This window comes from Egretta garzetta, unplaced genomic scaffold, assembly GCF_000687185.1.
Source record: "Egretta garzetta isolate BGI_Z169 unplaced genomic scaffold, ASM68718v1 scaffold91, whole genome shotgun sequence".
In the NCBI taxonomy this organism is placed as follows: domain Eukaryota; kingdom Metazoa; phylum Chordata; class Aves; order Pelecaniformes; family Ardeidae; genus Egretta; species Egretta garzetta.
In genome coordinates this window covers 2,593,966-2,609,655 of record NW_009258661.1, presented here as the reverse complement: position 1 = coordinate 2,609,655, position 15,690 = coordinate 2,593,966, and the positions used below count along the sequence as shown (strand labels likewise).

At 41.7% G+C, this 15,690-nt stretch overlaps 1 protein-coding gene across 1 annotated transcript in view; it reads left to right on the top strand.

Annotated features, from left to right (window-relative positions):
• The window catches only part of PTPRG (protein tyrosine phosphatase receptor type G), a 413,949-nt gene that overhangs the window by 342,607 nt on the left and 55,652 nt on the right, over nt 1–15,690 (top strand). The window contains 1 exon segment of the mRNA XM_035903838.1: nt 3,860–3,992. Within this exon segment, the coding sequence (XP_035759731.1) occupies nt 3,860–3,992 (133 nt within the window).

The window sequence follows — 15,690 nt, the reverse complement described above, 5'->3', positions numbered from 1 at the left end:
TGAATTTTGGTTTTTAGAACAGTCTTTGCCAGGTCTGAGGTTACAAAAGCCTTTAGGGGATAACCTCATTAAGATAATTAAACATCTGTGTAATTCTTTCTTTCTCCATACGTGGCAAGCATTATTAAGCTGTATTTTCATGTGGCACTTGAGCCATTTTGCATGGCAACTTACAGGAGCAAACAGCAGAATGGCTTGAAAATAAAAGGATAGAATTATTTGATGTTTGCAAACAGTATGAATTTCAGATAGCTGACATCAGGATTAAATATGATTGGCATCTGTTTCCAAAACAGTGAAAAGCCATGCTTAGTTGTGCACAGCCTGGAAGTATGACTACTGCAGGAAAGCCTTTGAAGAAACAGGGAGAAAATAGCTGCACAATGGCATGAGCTTGTACCAAAGGTAATACTTCTTTTAAAAACATGGGTTTGCCTTTTCATCGTTTAATAATGTGGCCAAAACTGTTTTCCAGAATTAATTGATACCTTTGTCTAAGTCCATTTCATTTACTCAAAGGAAAGATGAGCAGCTGACTTCCTTTTGAGCAACCAGGTGATCTGAGGCGGTTTGGCAGCGTGGGTTTTCCTTTGGCCTCTGAACACACGTGCCGTTGTAGTTAACGGTATCTGTAATGGTACAACAAACAGAACTTTGTCCTGGCGGTTTGTGCAATGGATGATAAAGGTAGATGGGTTGCATAATACAGAGATCATTGCTTATTATAGCAAGCAGTGATTCTTGAGGGAAATAAAATTCTATTCTCAGGAACCAGTTACCAAGAATACACAGAAAAACAGTACAGTTCACAAATTGTAGAATGCCTCTTTGCCTTGACCTTTGTGCAAGAGTTGCGCTGCTAAAGCCTCCCTCACTGCCTAACGCCCTCTGATACTCTCTGTGCCAGGGCCTCATCCATCCAGGGCCTGGATGGAGCTGCTGAATGGGTGGTGCACAGGAATTATGGTTTTTTCCAGAGGCAGGAGTGGATTTAGCAGTGCTGGGGCTTGTATCGTGTGGGACCTCCTGAAACAGATACGCTGTAATAATTTTTATTCCTTCCTACTGGGATGAATTCCAAGCCAGTAAAAGGCAAACTGAATTAATTCAACGAAGGCATATGCCACTAGAAACTGTTTACATTTCTTAGCAAAAATGGAGTTTCCTGGTCCATTTTTTAAGCTTTTTTAAATTTTCCCCTGAAGTACGGCGTATGGTGGGCACTGTTACAAAGATATGCTGTTGACACTACCAAGGCTCAACATTCTTGCTTTGGAAAAGAGTGAAATACTGACTATTTTTTATTTTATAATATTTTGTTATGTAGGAGAACAGGAAGCTGTAAAGGCCCAAATCTGTCCCTTTTTGTGTGTATTTTCTTCAACTCTTTTTCCAAGTTACCCAGCGTGCTACCTTTTCTCAGGCTTTTCTGCCATGACACTCAAGAGACAGGCGCCAGCGCTCCAGCTGTACTGCTGTACTTCTGGCCCCAGCTCTCATTCCAGTACAATTTGTATTGGCTTTGGTTTGTTTAAGCTCTCTCAAGACTTTACTTAAGCAGTGGAAAACACCTAAGACTTCTTCCTCAAAGCCAGCACAGGAACGGTCTCTTTTTTCCCAAAGCATATCACTGCTTGGGCATTCCCAACTGGAATTTTGGGGCCAGCTATCAGCATGTGGGAATGGCATTTGCTATTCTGGCACTCAGCACACTCAAGGCTTTCTTATCCTCCCATCAGCGGTACAGGGAGTTGGCAGGGTCAAACAAGTGTGTTCTCCGCAGTAGACTGACTAAGAGGAGCATCGTGAGCTCTGCAGAATTTAATAGTTTGCATTGGGACTCCAGCCCATGCTGTGCTTACAATGGAATTTAATTTTCTTCCCATGCAAACAGAAACATATGTTTTTGTGTTGAACTATGTGGAGGTGAAACTAAACAGAATACTGTCCTTGGAGAGAAATGAAGCAACACCCTAATGGATGTAAGGTGGTGGGACTCTTTGGCTCTCCTACTAAGTTTTATTACATTACATGGTTTTTTGCTTTGTCCCTTTTACCATTCTGATTAGTAACACTTACCTCACAGGCTTAATTTTTTCATGCTGTTAAATGATTTGAAATGCACTGATAAAAACTGATGCCTCAGGGCTTACAATTTTTGCAAGTTTGGCAAATACGGAGAACAAGCCTTTGCTCTAGTTTTGGGGTTCTTTTCCTTATTCTTTGCTTGTCAAGGAAGTCAAAGACCTGCCTTAAAACCGGCATGTTGTGTATTATTAGTGCACCGCAAAGACAAAATCTCACCACGTGCTCGAGGTACAACATCATGTGCCTGTTCTGCAACCTCGGTATCCTTCCTTACTGAAGTTGGAGACAACTGGCTACTCATCTCTCTTTTGATCAGTTCTATACTCAGCGCACGTTCACTTCCCCCAAACATCCCTCTGATTAGCACCTCATTTAGGCTGCTTGCTAAAGGGCATTACCTCCATCAGCCTGGTTCTTAAAACTAGAAAGATTTCTTGCTGGGCTTGCAGCAGCCTGCAGCCTTGCTCTGTTTTCAGCAGTCAGGCAAAAGCATTTACAATTAACCTTTACTTCTATGTTAGTTGAATTTTACTCCTGCCTATGGAGGAGTATAATCTAAATGCTATTAAAATAGAGTATGACTTCATATTATGTGACATCTGGTGACTTCCAATTATCTGTGTTTTGCCTGCCTACGGTGAAAAGGCAATTATGTTCTTCTGGTAGGATTTGCAGCGGTTTCAGAAGATATGATAATACAATCCTGAACGAGGGCAAGGAAGCACATTGGTAAGGAAAGACTCACGTAGGCTAAAAAGTAGAAGTCAAGTGCGTACACTTGAATCCTCATTCAAATCTGAAGCTGTTTACTAATCCTTTCCTATTGCATCCTGTTGGCAGGTATTGATCAGCTACTGCCTGTTTGTTAGGAAACATGAGTAAGATGCAGAATCCGCTTCTGTATTTTTCTTTTATCATTTTGTCTAAAACAATTTATTCGTCAAGTCTACGTGAATTTGCCCAAATTAGATGCCTTTTGAAATACGTTGGTACAGTGTCTGTGCTCATTGGCTCCAGTACTTGCAGAACCTCTAGCTATTCATCTTGCATATCATAGTTATTTTAACGAGAAGTCATGCAAAAAGTGAAATGGAGTTACTCAGCCAGATCTCGGGATATTGACCAACTTTAATTTTGTTCAAAAGCTGTGGCATAATGATTTCTTCTGTCAGTTACAACACATCCTCTCCATTCATTCATCCATCCATCTTGACAATCCATATGCTAAAACGTGCTTTCGTATGCAGTAACTCACCAGATTGTGACAATTCCGCAAATGATGTGACATGGCACACAACATGTTGAGGATTTTTTATTTTAAGATGGTTACCAAGAAATTTATTTCTGAAGCAAAGTATTAACACTGAGCTTTGCAAACGGGGCTGTCCTCTACTGTCAAGAAACGGAGTGCATTTATCTGCAAACGCTGATGACCGAGCAAAGCGTTTACTTTGTTACCGTGGTGAAACGACTCAGCGGGGTACTCCACGCCTGATAATACGTGCTTGCATGATAGCGTCCTAAAATGTCTATGAGACTGTAATTGCAGGCATTAGTAAAATCCAAGCCATATGTGGCAATAAACACCATACTTTTGTGCTCTCATGTCTCAGACTAAAGACAAATGGAGTCCCACACTGCAGTTAGATCTTTGCTCTGTTTACTCATACCATGTAAAACGGACAAGCTATTTGTTTTGCTTACACGTTGGTTCCACACAGTAATTCTCCTTGCATTTAGTGATTGTTTTTCTTACATGTTTAACACACAGCTGACAAGAACAGCTCCAGCATGGCCACGAGACCTTCTCCTGGTAAAATGGAATGGATCATCCCGCTTATTGTGGTCTCAGCACTGACCTTCGTGTGCCTCATTCTTCTCATTGCTGTGCTTGTCTACTGGAGGTGAGCCTGTTTCCTTTTGGTGGGAAACCGATTATGATTTAAAACACCTTTCAGGTGGTGTTTTTTATTGTGGTCCTGTGTTTTTTATTTTCTTAGATGTTATGGTGTTAGATGTATTAGATGACTCTCTGGATGCTAGAATGTTGGTTAGCTATTCACCTGTCTTAAATATTGATTTTTGTGTCATGAAAATGAACTTAGTAGAGCTCTAGGAATGGTAGAGCCAGCTGTAATGCCAACAAATATTTTCACAATTAGTCCCTCTAATACAGCTATAAAAAGGTATCTTTGTCTTGGCCTTCAGGAATGGTGGTCATGGCAGAAAAGCCCAGTGAGACTGGACTTGGTTCCATGGGTGGCTTTGCCACAGACCTCCTGTGTGATCTTAAGCAATTCTTTTCTTTCTTTGACTGTACTTCAAGAAAGTAGGATAAGCTTGTTTCACGTTACATGGCAATGCTCCGAGTAGGAGTTCTTTAGCATTGGTGAAGTGTTTGGAAGTGCCACCTTTCAAGGTCTTGAAAGTAAAGATTGCCTCTTACAAAGAGATACTGTCCTTTACACCAGTGGGCACTGGTCAGTGGTGGAGACTAGAATTAGCATCAACAAATCCATCTCCATTTGATTTAAAGTAAATTAAAACCTGCAGCACCTACCTTCTTGTGCCGGAACCAGAAACCAAAGACACCTCATTTGTCTGGTAGTGAAAATTAACCAGGAATTACCTTCATAGAATATACTTAGGAATTATTTCAAAATCTGATTAGATGGGACACAGAAAAGTAGCTTTTATGAGAAATAGCAGTCCAGTGATCATTACATTTGCATAATCTATTAAAAAACTACCAAGCTGTTTTTCAGTACACCCATTTCACTGGCAATTAATTGGCCAAATTGTTGAGGCTGGGAACATTTGAAAGAATATTAATAAATAGGTGATAATAGTCTTGTGAAAATAATTTCTATTAACATTTGCAAGTAATTAACATCACTGTAGTAAAACGATGAATAAAATTGCAGTGATGTTGCACTAAAGCTGAAATTGGAAAGGTTCTGAAGATCCCATTGTAGTGTCCTGTCCTTCAATACATATTGTCTTCATTTGAAGGACTAAACTTGGTCACATTGACACCAGGAAAGCCCTTGAAGGATGCAGTATATCCTGAAGCACTGTAGCAAGGGGTTAGTAGTATCTGCCTTGTGTTGATACAAAATGCTCTTCTAAGGAGGAAAGGTTTTGAAATAAAATGCTAACAGCTGTTACCAAGAAGAATGTTGGTACCTCTCATTGTTTGGAAAACATTTCATTTCCTGCAATTTCAGTAATGGACTGAGAGAAATAATTGCAAACTTTCCCTGAGAAGATACTAAAGTTGGAAAGTACTGGCTTAGTGACCAATAATTAGGGACTAATTTTTGATAAATATTGGCTTCTATTATACATCGTAATATTACTCAAGTCCAAAATTAAAATATGTTAATCAAAGTTAAATACTTTTTATCTTAAAATTTCCTAACCATCCACCTCATAACATTTTTATTTGCTTCGTAATAGCAAACAAGCACATAAATCAGGGAAGATATATGAACAAAGAGTTTAACTGAAACCAAATTACTTTTCCAGTAATGTTTGTTATTTTGAATATGGACAGCAATTGTTTCTTATCTGCTCTCCATAATATGCATGAGTAGTTAACATTCATCAATAGCTTTGGGAAAATTATGAGCATTGACATTAATACCCCTGACAACAGTGGATCAATTTTTTTGTGTATAATTGATACTAAAAAAAAGTTGGAGATTAAAAATGAATATAGATGTGGAAAGTATGTCATGTAGCAGTCAAAGTTTTTTGATAAATATGAAGCAAGAAATTGAGAAACAATAAAAAAACTTGAGAGCACACATGTACTAGCTTCAAAATGATCTATCGTGTCTACCTACATAGTACTGAGGATTTTTTAACAAATACAGAGAGTGTATGAAAAAAAGTGAACGTGCATTTTGGGATAAATTAACAAGCAACTAGAACACAGATCATCCACAGTAACATTTAACGCTGTGCAGACCGCGTCATTGAAGTGGCAACACGGCATTTTGTGTGCCCTTTTCAGTGTGATTAGCTTTCCTTAGGAAAATAAAATATTTATCTCTGTGAGTGTTTTAAAGTAAGGAAAAAACAGCTCCTCAAACACCGCAGAGTCTAATTTACAAGTTTGAAAGGAACAGTGATCTGGATTTTCAGGAAGAAATACTTAGCTTAAAATGTAATGGGCAACATATGGAATAATTTGCTAAACAACACCATCAAAGCAAATGGCATGAAAATGAGTTTGAGACAGATTTTTCAGTATGGGAAACATGGTATTGAAGTGCACAGCAGAGAAACACTTGTTATGAAAGGATAACCCTCAAGGGGACAGGCGTGCTGGACTGAGGGGTCTTTTCTTACATAGCAGTTCTTTTGTTTTGGTGTGAGAAAAGACATTATAAAACAAAACCCAGAGAACTAGAAAATGCAGAAGAGACATAGTTACCCTTTGGCAATACACTCTGAGGGTAAAACAAATGATATTTGCACTTTTGCGTTTTTGAGCATTTGTGGGATTAGATGATTTGAGACCAGGGCTGACATAAGTAGAACAATGAAGCAGAGCGAAGCCTTCTGCTTGTCTGCATCGCATCGATGCCCTGTTATCCAGGGACCAAAATAAGGAGTTGGGGAGGTTGTGTGTGAAGGTTTGGCAAAGCGTTTATCTCTTTTTGGATCCTTTGTTACCCGTTCCATGACACAGCAATGAAGTAAGTTTTGTGATGATGTCTTGTTGTAAGGAAGCTTCATTTTCTGTTCCCTTTATTTGAAAAGGAGAGTGATAGGAAACAGTCACTGTTTGATGAAGCTTTTCCTTTCTTTATCTGTTGAGCTTCCATGCTGTGTTCATTAGAGACTTCTTGTAATTGAATATATTTGGAAATTATCTGTGCCATTTCTGAACAAGACTCCCCTATTTGCAGAGGTAATTTGCTGTGCTCAGTTCCTTTTCCATGTGGATCCTGGACAAATGGCGAAAGAATATGATTGATGTTGAAGAGAAAGGGTCACTTCCGTCTTTTTAGCATGATGGCCATCTCAGTAATGAAAAGGGATGGGAACTTGCAGGCAAGCAGCAGCTCTGAATTACCTTTCTACTAAAGTTTCCTGAATTCAATACTTTTAATGGCACTGCTGTGCAAAGAGGGCTCTGTGATTTTAAGTTGGTTGAGTGGAAAATAAACTAGGTCAGCATAATGAAGCTGCAAAAATTGTACTGCCTTTTATTGCGGAACAAAGAGGAGAGCACCATCACGGGATGACCAGGAGCCACGAAGTTCGCTGGGGCTGGTTGACAGTCGGGCTTCCTGGGCAGGAGGGACAATGATGGCTGTAATTTAAGTTTGCTTCTGTGCATCTTTGATTCCTCTTGAGGAAAAGCTGGCCCAGCTGATCCTTGAGCTGTCGTGATGAAGGGGACTATGCTCCCAGGACTTCTAGTGCTTGAAATTGATTTCTTCTAGTATCGAGTCAAGAATTTGAGTCTTAGCAGCAGAAAAGGTGAGGAGACCAGATCCTCATTTTACTCGCTTCTGCAGTGGTACAATGATATTTCTTTTTCTGCTTTCATTCCTTTTATACTTGTTCCTGAAATTCTGTGCTGTAGGGACAACTACGGAGTATTTCTGAGAATGACTCACTGGGATTTTAGGACCTTTCGCTGGAGCACTGCTAGCTCATCTAGAACCTGTTAAAACGTGTGCGTTGTAAGGTGCAGTTTCCCAAGCACATTATTTTTGCATTCCTGGGCATTTGTTTTGCATCTGTGATTTTATACCCAGACTCGGTATCATGAGATGCTTCTGCAGCTCTTCAAGGTCAGTTAAAAATTTGACTTGGATTGTCTGCAGTCTTTGCCACTGTTATTCTCACAGCCTTTTCTACAAGCTCTGAGAATTGCAGAGTGGGTTTGGTAGTGACCTCCAAACTATTTAGGGATTGAGTGTGACTTCAGGTTTTTTTTTTTTTTGCAACAAGGCAAGTTCCTACAACATGCTGAGCCATAATATGTCTCAAAACATGTCTGTTCCAGCACTTCCACTATATTCTGTTGCAAACTGAACAAGTCCTGAGCATTGACACTTTAAGGGAAACCCAGGGTCAGTGCCACTTTCTTTTTCACAGAGGTGCAGGAGGGTGTCTAGAGTTGGGAAATCAACTAAAATACTTTGATACACATTAACTTCTGTCATTTTAGAAAAAAAACCCCATATTTTAGGAGCGACTGGTGACCTTCCACTGTTTGTTTTCCATTCTGATTTTTAATCTAAACACTACAATGCTATAGACTGTGGTTTCAAAGGGAAAAATAAGCAGAGAATATTAAGAAGCAATTAAGATTTTAGAGTTTAGCCAACAGCAACTTTTAAATGGGAACTAAATTATAGCCATTTCTCATTTTCAGCTAAGAGGAAGGAATTAATTCACAACTATAGCTGGAGAGTTTTCTTTTTCTTTCTTTTCAGCAGATACCATAATTCACCTCTGAATTATTGCCGACATCAACATTGTGATCCCAAAGACAAAGCAGGAATATTGTATTGCATTTCTTATTAAATCAAGCTGTTTATACAGTGCTAATATGTTTACATTCAGGAGGGATTTTTGGAACAACACAGCTGCTGCCTTTCAAAGAGCAAGCAAGCTTGCATTGCTTGTTTATAGTTGTATGTGTATATGAGACAGCTTGGGAAAAAGATGCTTTTAATTTTCCTTAGGCAAAACCCTATAGAATTTAGTAGACGGTAAGAGTTTTCTTAGTTTTTTGTTAAGCATCCTGTTGAACTGAACAGAGTTCTTGGGACAGGTGACATGTGGCAGAGCCCCATGCTCCTCTGGCAGTGCCTTTCTGTGCAGAAGAAATGGCATTGAGCACCAGGAGATGTGGGTTCTTTTTCTGACTTGCTCATTGATTTTCTGTGTGACCCAGGGCCAAGTCACTTACGGTTTGACAGTCTTGTTGTTGAACTCGGTGGCAAAGACCTCACTGGGAACAAGCTCAGGTGTTCAGTATTTCAGCATCCGAGTTCTGTCACTGGTAAAATAGCACCGAAGAAGGTTGGTGAGCTGTATTTGTTAATCAGTTTGTAATACAGAAATGAAAGCTGCAACCTAAGACCAAGAACTGTTGTAGCTGCCATGTCTAATTGGAAAACTGCCTTTTGGTGTTAAATTCTGGGGAACTTGCACAGCTCCATAGCTGAGACAGTGTTAAAACTTCATTGGGGAAAAAAAAAGAACTTCTGCCTGAAGCAGGTTGTAAAAAGTGCTGAAATTGTTATTTGAACCTATCTCTGGGTTTTATTTTATGAGTATACAATGTGTTGTTCATCTACTGTACTGATTGAAAAAGGAACATTGCAAATTTACAGACCATTGTAAAATTGCTTGCTTACAATGATAAAAGCTGCTTTCAGCTTACTCTAAAATATTCGTGATTCTGCTCATTTTCTCACTCACAAAGGATGCTAGGTGGTAACACTTTCTGAGAGCCTGTGTGTTGATTTTTGGAATGCCTCGGGTGCAGTTGCATGAGTATTTATTTCAGCAGCAGCGGTTCAAGCAGCCTCCTCAGTTCCTGCCCTTTGTTCTGCCCTCTGTGATACCAATGCAAATGTTTGTGTAACCACGTGAGGGGCTGGATTGAGAAATAATCCATGTTTAAAAAAAAAAAGAAAAGAAGAGAGGGGCTGTCATGCTCTGATTTAAACCAGATTAGCTCCCAGTCTGGTTCATACAGTAACCAGACAGAGTTGTACCAGCATAGCCGACGGACCAGCGCAAGGCAGGAATGAGCAGGAGGGATGGGGATGCTCACGCTGACGCTGCCCCCAGTGATGCCTGAGGACCATATCCAGGCACTTGTGCTCAGCTTGGGGATGGTGGTGCCCCAGAGCACAGCCTGTGCCATCACAGGCAGCGAGGAGAATTAGCCAACAAGGGCAAGAGACTTCCTGAGCTGAGAGACGGGCAACACCACAGGGAGACGAGGGGAAACATGGAGGTGAGTGTCATATCTGACCCCCCTTGCAGCTTCCACCTCCTATTTGGTAACCAGATATGCCCTGCTGACGCCAAACAGGGCATGCCTTCGTTTTCCTCTGGGAATGGCCACATCCAGTCTCATATGATGACAAACAGCCTCAGAGGGATGGGGATGGGGCAGATCACTGCCTGGGAAGTGGGATGCAGCCCAGCCTGATTGGGAGCCCTCTGATCTCCCTGCCTCAACCCAGGCAATGCGGGGAAAAGCACTTCAGCTTTTATTGCAGAAGATCCAGGTTGTTTTTGATTTTGCCCGTGCCGGAGGTAAAGGTACTGAAATATTGGGCCTTTTTGTGTGCTGTATCTCAAAGCACTGCTCGTTTTCATTAAAGGGGAGCGGGCCTGTGATCAGCTCCCTCTTATCCCGCACAGGGAACCGAGCTCATCCTTTGTGCCAATGGCAGGCAGCTTGCTTTCAAGCCTGAAGCTTAGGGCAGCTGCCGGTTGCTTGTTCTAGCTGTTGGTATCGCTCTTTGAGCGCTTGTCATTCTTCCATTACAAGGAAAATCAATATGAAAACTTCTCTGACAGCATCTCTGCTCTTTCATCCGCCAACGCACAGCCTGGGGCGAGGGGGGAAAAGCCCACAAGGAGATCCGTTAACGCCGAATCGTAGCGCGCTGCTGCTGTTCCTCCCGTTGTCGGCTTGCGGGCTTTCATCCTCTCCTCTTGCAGAGAGCTGAAAAGGATCCAGCCCGGCTGCTTGCAAGGGTGGTGGGGCACAGGGGTTTTCTCTGTGCACGAAGGACCAAGGGAGGCGAGCACGGCTGTGTTCGGGGAGGCCGGGACGCTGCTTCCCGCACAGCCATTCCTTCGCAACTTCTTGCTCAATAACCATTTCCCAAATGGCTACTTTAGGGCCTTTCAGAAATCACAGGAGTTGTCAGTTGTTATAGTAACGGACCCCCTGCTGCTGAATTGGCCCTGAGATGCCCATTTGGGCTTTTGAACAGACTAACTCATGCTCATTAGACAAAAAAGACAGAGAGACAGATTTGCAGATGGAAAGTTGCTTTTTAAGCATGCTGGATGATCTGTTAAGAGCTAGACTGTGGAAAGGGGCATGTTCTCTCATTATATGCCTGTTACTTTTACTCTTCTTTAATTAACGCTAGTTTTACTTTTTCTTGCAAACCAGAATTCTCCAAGATTGCCATTTCCTCACTGCTGAGGCCAGTAGCGAGCTGCCACTTTACAAACCAACAATTTTTGTCTTGAGAAAGGAAAGAACTTGGAGAGGGATTTCCAAGCTTAAATGCAGATCAGTGGTGATTTCCAAAACAACCAGAATATCTACAAAACTCAGAAAATAGTACTTTTAGTCCTAATTACACAGCACCGGGAGCTACATCAAAAATCAGTAAGCACACTTGGACCCCAGAATGACCCACTTCAAGGAAATAGCACAGTCTAGGCTTTGCTTCAGGTTTAAACCTGGGCAGTCCCGTTGATATTAACAGAGTGACTCCTGCATAACCAGTATCAACTAAATGAGACCTTGCCCTTGTAAATTTGAGTCCGCGTGACTGAAGAACCTGTACCATCTTATATGGGTTCTCGAGAACATGCAGTTGGAATAACAAGTTACTTCTTGCCACGTATTTGAAGCCAGCTTATTTCTATGTCACACATGTCCAGCCTTCATCTGAATTTCATGAAGCAATGTTCTCCTCTCAGCTGTCCTGTAAATGAAAAGCAAATTCAGATTTATAGCAGCCTGGTGTATCTCCAGGTGTAAATGAGAGAGGACTATGGTTGTTCTTGTGCAATATAACTTTTCTATGAGGAAGCTGGTTAGACCAGATGGGCAGGCAGGGTTGTTAGCGGAGAGGGGAAGTAAGTGCTCTAAGTACATGAAAGGGATACGTGGTCTCCTGCGCCTGTTGTGCTGGGGATGACGACTCTTTGGCTTAAACTGCAGCGAGAGAGAAATGTAGGGTTGACATTAGAAAAAGCTTCGTGATAGGAAAGACAATAAAGCGGTGGTCTACAGAATTTCCATCATGTCTAGGTTCCAAAACAAGGTTAAGCAGCCATTCGTCAGGAGCACCGCAGGAGTCATTGGTCCTGCACGGGAGCTTCCAGGCCCGTTCTCCACAGCTCTGCGGTGCGAGCTTTAAAGCACACATGCAGGCATGAGAAAAGAGGAGGAATAGCGTAGTCTGATAAATTGTCCTGTAAATTGCAGACTAGAAGCCTGAAAAAGCATTTGGAAGACCCAGTTTAAATTCATCATGTTTAAACTGAATAGCGTGAAGCCGATAAAAGAGCACATCTAAGAATTGGGGAGAGGAGAGAGGGAGGGCTCTAGCTTTGGAGAGAGAGTGAAAGGAAGATACAAATGGGCAGGAAGGAAACTGCAAAGGCGGCTTGCAGAGGAACGACTGTGTCAGGGGACCCACAGGTTGGTGGAAAAAAAATCTGTTTGGAGTTTCGTTCCATCTGTTCTCCTGCAGCGGGGAGCCTAGAAGTAGGGAAGAGCTAAGAGTACGACAGTGATTTGGAGTTTAAAAACAAAACAGAGAAGGGGTTGGTATAGCTGTGGTTTGTTGCCCCCGTTGTGTGTTATCTAAGGCACCATCCGTCCTGCACGTGTCAGTACTGCCCCATTATTGGCTGTGAGTGCCCACGTGAGGCCACCCCTGGTGCCAAGGGCGAAGGCCCGGTGAGCAAGCACCCAGGGTGACTGAATCTACACATTCTGGAGAGAGGCTGCTATGTGAAAGTATTTTCTTGCAAAGGAGATGGGGAATGGCAATTGCTCGAAGAACCGAGATGCCACAGCTGTGAAACCACCCACCCCAGCGCCCGCAATCCTGGTGCCTGCTGGATTGTCATTATTTTTAACAGTACCTTTAAGTGAGAACTCTCACTTGAACGTGCGTGTTCCTCGGCTCCTGGGATGTTCATACCATGTTGGGTCACTTGTGTGAACATCTTTTCTGCAGGCACTTGTATGGATGTGGCCATTGAACTCGGTGGGAGCCCAGATCTGCATCACCTTTATTTTAAAAGATAATGTCAAGCATGCAATCATAAGTCAAACAACAGGAGAACGCGTGCTTCAGTTGTGGAACACTAGAATTCTAGTATCGTGTCGGTGACCTTGAAAACTCCCAAACATAAAAGTATATACTTTTTTATTTTTAATTCACTATACAATGTGTCCTGTAAGAGCTGAGACGTTTAGGCTATGCCTTGCCCACAGGCCCACACGGGCCATCCTATACATTAAAGGGGATGGAGTTTATGCAAAAATTGTGGCAGCAAGTTGGAAAACTGTTGTTGGCACACTCCTCACCGCTTTGTTTAGAGGTGTAACAACATTTCCCCAACATTTCCTTAAATTCTTTCTTCTGCAGAGAGAGCAAAGGGGAGCAGGCAAGGGCGGCGGAGGTCGGGCAAGGAAGGATCTGCGGCGCGGCTGCAATTGATCTTTCTGTTTTGCTTCTGTGGAGCTAATTAAATGGATTGATTACAGACATTTTTTTTCTGGAAATGCTTTCCCCTGTAATGGTGAGCAAGATTTTATTTGTGTGGTAACTGGATTAAGGGTAGTAAATTTTAAGAAATATTTTTAAAATATTCAAATCTTCTAGTTAAGCTCCATTAAGAACTGGTTTGTAGGTGCTGAGGAGTAGTATGCCATGAGGAGTGTGTGCTTTCTGATAAGCACAGCGGTAGAGGATGCCAGGTGCCACTGGCTTCTCCTATTCGCCTGCTAGGTCTTTTGTAAGCTGCTCTACAGGAGACTTCTGTACAAGTTTAAAATTTTTGAACTCTGGCTTTGAGAGGTATGATCAGTATTTTAAAAGAGAAACAAATTTCACCATTTTTTTTTTGTGAAATTAGTATTTCTCAATAAGTTCCCCTTCTCAGCTCAAAGAAAGAATTTATTAACCCATTGTTGTTTGATCTATTGCTAGTTTATGTCTTCTGTTGATCTGTTGCTAGTTTACATCTTTTCTGTAATATTCTTAGTATGTAAGAGTACATGTTAAAGTGTATACAGGTATCTCTGGAGTAGATTCCCTCTCATAAATTGGTAGGTTCAGTGCTAGAGGAATGTCTTGGACAAACTGTGAATGAAATATCCTATAATACAAGTAGATGTACCCGGAGGGAACAGTATACCTCTGCTGTGAAACTGTGAATTAACCACAGCAACCAGATAAATTATATTTTTTCTCTCTCCTTACAACCATAAAATATAGCTATTGAAGGGCCCTGTGCTGTCCTAAGTCCCACAGCAGCATTTGGACTAACATTAGTGCTAGCTATTTCACAGCAGGATGTGGTCTGACTGTAAAATTATAGGGTAAGAATATTAAATCAATTCAGCAATCTTAACTGGTTGGATAAATATTAGGAATCGGCAGCCTAGTAAAACAGTAACAAGCAGGGGTGGACTTCATTTTACTTTTCTTAAAACCTGTGCGATTTGGGGAAAAACAACGCCTTGGAATGCACAACTCATGTTGTGCTGCTATTGCAAATGTTGCAAATATGTGAATTCATTCAGTCTATTGTAGAATGCTGAGTTTGTTTGTTTTAAAAAACCTATTTCCTCTACTGCTATGAACAGGATGCGTTTCACTTTACCGATTTACAGGTTAAAATCCGTTTGAGCTCTAACTTTTAAGCTGAAAGAGGCGTAGGTGGCATGCCTGGTTCTCGATTGGTGGGGCTGTTCCATGTTTTGGAAATCCTGACTTTTCCAAAATAGAACAAAAACGTTTTGAAAGTGATATTTATAAAGTAATAGAAGTAAGCCCAGTTTGGATTTTTAAAATACTGTTAAAATAAAAAAGCAAAGAAATCAAAACATTTCCCAATAATGACAAATGTTCTGTTCCCTGAAGGCTCAAATTTGTTTTTCATTTTCCTTCTGATGAAATTATCAGTTAAATGGGTGTATTTCTGTACAGTGATTCACTCTCTAAAACCATTTTTTAAACACTATCAGAAAGTTTCCAGTGAGTGCTGATAAAATTCCTCACATTTTGTAGCAGCACGAGCTTATCTCCTTCACTCCCATGTCAAATACATTTTAAGCCGTTATGGATCGAGGCGTGTTTTGTCATGCCACAGGTCGGACTTAGGGCTACGATGCTGAATCCCTGTGGATGGGGGTTTCTCCGAGTCGTGTATAGAGGGAGGTCTTTCCTTTTGCCCAGGCGTGAGGCTGGTGGTACAGGTGCTCCTCAGCTGGAGCAAATCCCTCACTAGCAGCGGATGGACATGGGAAATGGAGTGTACCCCGCTGGTGGATATTTGGCATAAACATGGGGGTTGAATGGGAGTGAGAGAACAGCCCTCTGTAAGGCAGGCAGAGGGAGCGCATCTCCTAAACCCCTCGCGGGGAATTGCCAACCTGGCAGTTTGTTAGGAGCTGAGTGGTTCGTCAGTGAAGAGGATTTTATGCTGTTAGAGAAGTTATCAAAGTAAACTGGCCTGCAAACTTTCCAGCTGCTTACCAGGTAAGACCTCACCTGGAGCCCTCAGCACAAGAAGGACATGGAACTGTTGGAGCGGGTCCAGAGGAGGGCTACTAAAATGATC